We start from the raw sequence: 7472 nt of genomic DNA, 5'->3' as shown, positions 1-7472 counted from the left end.
GCTTCTGAAGATTCGATCCTAGTTGGACAAGGGAGAGCGCTGACTCGGGCCATAGAGGGAAGAGTCACCTACGTTGGCGCGCCTTTGCGCGCCCCGACTCCGCGTGGTGCCCTCGGGGTGGTCCGCAGTGCGGCGGGTGGCCGCGCAAAGCCGGGAACAGCGAGCGACCCGCTCCGGGAGGGCTCAGGCTGGGAACGCACTTGCGCGGTGTGAGCTGGCTGGGCGCGCGCACGCGTGCGCGGTGAGGGCGGGGGCGCTCGGCGGCGCGCGGCTCGGCAGGAACATGGCGCGCGGGAGCGGTGCGCGCGCCTAGCTGGCGGGACCGTTAGCTCTAGGCAGTCGCCGACGGGCCCCGCGGGGATGGAACAGCCGCCGCCTCTGGCGCCCGAGCCGGCCTCGGCGCGGAGCCGCAGGCGGCGGGAGCTCGAGTCTCCGCCGGCGTCGGTGAGTGTGCGCGGGGCGCGGACCGGGAGACTTTCTTTGTGAAACTCTGTCGGTGCGAGCCGGGCCGGGCCTCTGCGGCCGACGATGACCTGCAGGCGGAGCTCCCCCCCCCCCCCCGCAGGGTTCGAGCCCCGCAGCGAAGCATTAGGCAGACCCTGTGTATCATCTGCCTGCCTGCCTCAGTTTCCACGGCTGTGTGTTTGGAATGCAGCGAATGCCTAACGTCCCGCACCTCCTCTTTCTCGACCCCGCCCCCTCAGAGCGGGACGGGGCTGGGACGCTGGGCGGGGGCACTCGAGTCCACTGGGGCTGTAGCAGGGAGGCTCGGGGGTCGCCATCCCAGGCGTGGTTGCTAGGGAGTGGGCTCTAAGGCAACAAGGTTTTTGGTGCTTCACCACTTACAGGTACTGGATGGAGAGCTTTAGGTCCACCTGGGCTTCCAAGTGTTTGGGTGTGTCACTCAGTGAGGGATGCTGAGCAAAATGGACTTTTCCTGCCCGGAGTAGTGCGGCCTTTCTCCCTCTACTCTGTGGTGTAGTTTTCAAGCCACTAACTAACCGGGGTATAAGTAATAATCTGGAGCAACGTACGGCACCAACAGACACAGGCACGGAGTGATTTGCCAAGGCGGAGAAGGAAAATTTGAATTTTGAGCAAGCTCTTGAAGTTGTGACTGGGAGAGTTTGGCCAGCTGTAAAGCGTCCCATAAGCAGACAACTTCCCCCGAATGGTGCCTCCTAGCATGTAGTAGATGTTCATTATATATTTGTAGAACAGAATGACCCTGGGGTCACAACGTCGGAGACCTTGAGACACTTAAGATGCCTTTTGAGATAAATACCTGTCAGTCTTAACTTCATATGATTTTTTTTTCTTCAGCACCCAGTTTAACCACTATTTCTAATGTGATGTTCCCAGGTGTTTATGTAAAAATCAAGGCAAATGTTGGTTAGTATAAAGGATCAGCTCTGTATATCGTGGTTCTATTAAAATTAATTCTGAGGGTCAGGGAGATAGTGTCTCAGTGGATAAGTGTGTCTGCCACCAAGTTTCGGTTCCTGGGACCCACACAGTAGGATAGAGTGGATTCTGGGCAAGTTGTCCTTTGACCTTCCCCAGGTGCACACCACACACACACACACACTCACACCCCACACCACACCACATACACACACACACACACACCAGAGAGAGAGAGAGAGAGAGAGAGAGAGAGAGAGAGAGAGGGAGAGAGCTCGAGCGATAAGATAAAATTAGATCTGAATTTTAAACATACACTATTTTGTTTTTCAAGGTAAATGTTTACATTTTCTTTAAAAAATTTACACACTATTTTTTTATACAAATGAGTGTTTTGTTTAGATGTACTTTTATAGCAGAGGTAGAAAGGATGTTGGAGCCCTTCTGTAGTTACATATAGTTATGAGCCACGACGTGGGTGCTGAGAGCTGAGCCCTGGTCCTTGGCAAGAGCAGTTAGTGCTTTGATCCACTGAGCCAGCTCATCACCAATACTTACGTTCCCATCATGCAAGTCTGGATTATTGTTTATTCAGGAAAGTTGGCAGTTGCTCTTTTGTACACTTTTTTCTCTTTTTGCCAATACAACAATTGTTTGATGCTATGGATTTTCTCCCTTTATGTCACTGAATTTCATTTAATTGATTTTGCTTCAATATGGTCTTTCAGGAATAGAAAATTAAAGTATAAGAAAGGATCGTTAGAGGCGAGGTTGAGTCAGGGAAAATGGTAAAGTAAAGGGATGTGTTCTCTAGATGTGTTGTTTTATAACTTGTAGGGACATTTTCCTGAAAACAGTTGTCTTTAGGGGTTGGGGGATGACTCAGTGGGTAAAGTGCTTTCTATGCAGGCAGAGGGACTTGAGCTCCACCCCCAGTGCCCTCCTGAGGATGGACGGGTGGCATGGACCTGTAACCTCAGAACTGGGAATTAGGAAGTGTTGGAGGAAGGTGAGTCCTTCTTGCTCACTGGCCAGCTAGCCTGTCTGAAACAGTGGCCTTAGGGAAAGCTGGGCATGGCGGCTTACCCCTGTAATCCCAGCATTCGGGAGGCAGAGGCAGGCAGGGCTTTAGGAGTTTAAGGCTATTCTGGTCAACTTAGAGAGTTCCAGGACAGCCAGGGCTGTTGATGCACAGAGAGACCATGTCTCAAAAAAATCAACCAACCAACCAACCACCACCATCACCACCAAAACCAACCAACCAACCAAACCCCCAAAACAACCATTAAAAAAAAAACATAAAAAGGTAAAATGCTTTATTTCCTGTGTGTGTGGTACACCTTTAATTCCTGTGCTTGGGAGCTGGGAGTAAGATGATCATAGTGAGGCCTGTCTTTATAACAATAACAATAAAACAGACAGAAAAGCTTTATTCCCAGCCCGCCTGTCTATACCACAAGTCCTGTACCCAGGGCGCAGGGAACAGTGTGGAAGATGAGGACATAAAGGTTGTCAGAGCCTGTGGAAACAGGTGTTTGTTGTGAGACTGTGTTACCAATATGGCTGTGGAAACATGACTGAACTCCCATGATGCAGGCAGGTGGTTGTGGGGAGAGGAAAAGCTCAGGAAGCCTCAATCCTAGACAGGGAACAACAGGAAGGGCAAGGAATGCTGGGAGCTAGGGAAGGAGTCTTCACTAGGGACAGACACACGGACTGGTTATCTCATGCCAAATGGTCAGCCCTGAAAACATACATGTAAGTAACATTGTAAGGACTGAGCAGTTGTATTCATGCGTTTAGATATTATACAAATACCATTACACATATTTGTACACACATGTATATATGTATATATATTACATAACACATGTGTATGCACTACATATGTATATTATATTAAGCACATATCCATATTACATCTTACATGTACACACACATATATATTATATTACACACACATTATATATTACATTACACACACAGACACATACAGGCACACACGCATGCACGCAAGCGCTTGTCCCGGCATGCACATGCAAGAATATGACAAGTGATGAAGAAAGGCCACAGATTGAAAGTCAGCAGGGACAGGGTATGTGGGAGGGTTGGAAAGAGGAAAAGGAAGGGGGAGGGGACATGTTATAATTATTTTATAATCAAAAAAATTTTAAAAGCTTATTGAAAAAATAAAATGTTGACAGCAGCACCAATTCCTAATTAAGCCAGACAGTAATTTATGTGTAAAGTCCCATCTTTTGGGACTGAAGCAGGAGAATAACGTGACTCTGAGGCCAGCCAGGCCAGGCTGATTAGAGTGAGGCTGTAAACTGGGAAAGACTGAGCTGAGGGCTGACTGATTTAGGAGCTCTTGCTGATCTCAGAGGACATAGGTTTGCTTCCCAGTACTCCATTGGGTGTTTCACAACTGCCTATAATTGCACTTTCAAAGGGGCTGATACTCTCTTTTGATCTCCACTATATGTGAATTGTGCACATACTTACACACACACACACACACACACACACACACACACACACAGAAAGCATTAACAAACAAATATATTTTTAAAAAAGAGAAAGTAAAATATAAAATGAATACAGCCTTTGTTATTCATAGGTTTTCCTCCCTAGAGCCAGGTCTCATTACCCTAGACTGTACTTGAGCTTGATGTGTAGATAAAGATGATGATGCCCTTGAACCTCTGGTTTTCCTGCCTCTGCTTCTCAACTATGGGGTTACAGGCGTGTGCCATCATACAGAGCTGGATCAAACCCATAGTTTCATTTATCAACGGAGTTACATCTTTGGCACCATCTGATACTTTAATGTGAATTTGAAAAATGACCTCCTCTTTTGAACCATAGGAATAATTTGGTATCAGGCTAAAAAGATGGTTCAACAGTTAAAAGCAGGAGCTTTTCATCCGGAGGACTCAGGTTTAGTTCCCAGCACCTTCATGGCAGCTAACAACCTTCTGTATCTCCAGTTCTAGAGTATTCAGTGCCCTCTTCTGAGATACCTGTATACATAAAATAAATTTAAAAAGGAATAACTTTATGCATAAAATAAATTTAAAAAGGAATAACTTGGTGAGGTGAAAGTAACTTCGTGTGATTTAGAAAATAATAGCTTATAGGCAAAGGCAACATGTGTGTGTGTGTGTGTGTGTGTGTGTCTGTACATGTGTATATCTGGATGTATGTATAAGTGTGTGTGCATGTGTGTTGGACATATGTGTGGACATATGTGTATATGTATGTGTGTGCATTTATGTGTGTGTAGGTTGGTGTTCTGTGGCCTTATTGTTTTTAATTTTTATTTATATTGAGACATTTATTGTTTTAGTCAGTTCCATTGCTCTGAAGAGACACCAAGACCACTGAAACTCATAAAAGAGAGAATTTAATTGGAGCTTGTGTACAGTTTTACAGGTAAACTAGTTTAGTAATTAATTAGTTCATTATTGTCATAGTGGGAAACATGACAGCACATAGGAAGTCATAGTGTTAGAGAAGTAGCTGAAACCGTAAGCCAGCTTCAACTAGATGTTTGCCTTTGTAGGAGTTGCCTTGGTCATGGTATCTCTTTACAGCAATGAAAACCCAACCTGAGACAATACCCTAGGGCACAGTTAAACCATTACATTTAATTCATCCAGTTGAGCAGCAGCATTTCTGACTCTTAAGATCTAGCACAGATGACAGAGTTCTTTAAATTTGCTGATGTTCTTCAGTATTTTACATCTTAGATCAGTAGTGAAGGGTAAGCTTCCTGGACACACTCATTGTGGAGGATTAGGTTTTAGTGTATGTGCTTCAACATTCCAGTTCCCCTGAACATTAAAAGTCCTTCATCAACACCAGACCAAGGGAGATCAGGCCTCTCTAGGTCTTTCTCAGTAGGCCATTTTTTTTTTTTTTTTTTGACAAATATTACAGCTGACAAATTAAACAGACTTTTAGCCAAACTTCTGGCACTTAAAAAAAATAAAACAAAAACAAACAAACAAAAAAACCCAAAAACTGGGGCTGAAGAGATGGCTCCACGGTTAAGAGCACTGGCTGCTCTTCCAGAGGTTCTGAGTTCAATTCCCAGCAACCACATGGTGACTCACAACCATCTATAATGGGATCCGGTACCTTCCCTGGTATGTCTGAATACTCGGAGCCATCTCTCCAGTATTAAGTTCTTTAGTGTTGTAGCTTATGTCTTTGTATCACACAGCCTATCCTACCTCCAAGAGCCTGCTTAGAGTTGAGCTGGGTGGACACTGAAGGAAGGAAGGTCATTGTTGGTTGTATAATATAGGATCGATCCCCTTAGACGAAATCTGGAGAGGGCGGTGCTGCTGGGGCTGGAGATGGGGGTGTATCCTCTGTTAAAGGCGGAGAGACCACTTCCTCAGGTGAAATAAACCCTTCAGAGTCTGAGAGTTCAAATTCCTTAGCCTGTTAAGGTCTCTCCAGACATTTTTATCCCTATTACAGGTTCCCACCATTAGTTCTCTGACACATTGCTGTTTCCTCTACCAAACAAAGTATCGAACCAAAACTAGCATGGAGGGGCTGGAGAGATGGCTCAGTGGTTAGAGTACTGATTACTCTTCCAGAGGTCCTGAGTTCACTTCCCAGCAACCATGTGGTGGCTCACAACCATCTGTAATGGGATCTGGTGCCCTCTTCTGGTGTGTTGAAGACAGTGACAGTGTAGTTACATATATAAAATAAAATAAATACATTTTTTAAAAAAAATACTAGCATGGATCTCTGGAGAGATTACAGAGATTAGAGCCACCATCAAGGACCTGAAGTGGTTCTTAGCACATTTCTGTTTACCTCTTTCATTTGGCCTGTGCAGAAGACAGATGGATCATAGCAGTTGGCTCTTGAAAATGTAATCATGTAGTGGACTCCAGATTGTAGCTGCTGCACACTCTTGGGGATGTGGTATTTTTATGTGAACAGAGCACATCTCCTGTACATGGTGTGCAGTTACTGATGGAACCTTTTTGTCAGTATCTGTCAGTAAGGACCACAGAATCAATTTGCTTTCAGCTGGTGAAGCTAGCATTACACATTTATTGTTTTACATCAAGAACTATTAATTCTCCAGCCCCGTGTTATGACTTATTTTGCAAGGATCTTGATCATCATTGCGTTCCTCTGTATTGATATATTATGTTGATCGATTGAATCAACTGAACAGGAAGTAGTGACATAGAAGAAACTTAAAGAAATAAAATTGATATTATAAAGGATTTGTTAATAGATTGGCTTTGGAGACATTGAATCACACAAAGTACAATTTAGCTAAGTGGGCACTGTCTTCCGAATACTCCAAAGATAAGTACTATGTTTGTATTAGTTAGGGTTTCCATTGCTGTGAAGCTATACCATGACCAAGGCAACTCTTATAAAGAAAAAGATTTACTTGGGACTGGCTTACAGTTTCAGAGGTTCAGTCCATTGTCAGTGTGGCAGGAACATGGCAGTGTCCATGCAGGCATGTTGCTGGAGAAGCTGAGAGTTCTACATCTTGTTCCAAACTGGAGAAGACTGGCTTCCAGGCAGCTAAGAGGAAGGTCTCTCAAATCCCACCCCCACAGTGACACAGTTCCTTTAACAGGACCACACCTCCTAATAGTGCTACTCCCTTGGCTAAGCCTATTCAAACCAACGCAGTGCTAATCCAGCCTGTTTGGGATAAACAAATTAACAATGCTACTAAATGTGTTTGTTCACCAAGGTTGACCTGCCATTAGACTCATTCCCAAAGAACATGCCTCTGACATGCTCAAGGGGGCAGTGCAGAGCCACAGCCAGTGTTAAGTCCTGGTCTGACATAAGCCCCCTGCTCCCTTCTGGGGAAAACACAATTCTGCCAGAATATGTTAGTAAAACTTTCTATTTGAGGTCAACTTATTTGGGCATCAGTTTCATTTGTCCTGGTGATTTAGTAAAGAGCTCTTTTCTCCTTCATCTCCAAGTATATGGAGTGATCACCCCCCCACTGGGAAAGCATATGATTTCTATTGGAATGGCAGCCATTTTGCACATCTTGGTAA

General features: G+C 44.9%; 1 protein-coding gene across 2 annotated transcripts in view; it reads left to right on the top strand.

Annotated features, from left to right (window-relative positions):
* Positions 1–348: 348 nt before the first annotated feature.
* Positions 349–7472, top strand: part of TTC28 (tetratricopeptide repeat domain 28) — a 381921-nt gene continuing 374797 nt past the window's right edge. For both annotated transcript variants that reach the window (XM_080941079.1, XM_080941078.1), the window contains exon 1: positions 349–444. In XM_080941079.1, coding sequence (XP_080797205.1) covers positions 361–444 — 84 coding nt within the window. In that variant the 5' untranslated portion in view covers positions 349–360. The remainder of the gene's footprint in view (positions 445–7472) is intronic.

The sequence above is a fragment of the Micromys minutus genome (genome assembly GCF_963924665.1).
Source record: "Micromys minutus genome assembly, chromosome: 29".
Lineage (NCBI taxonomy): Eukaryota > Metazoa > Chordata > Mammalia > Rodentia > Muridae > Micromys > Micromys minutus.
This window is presented reverse-complemented; position numbering and strand designations above follow the sequence as displayed.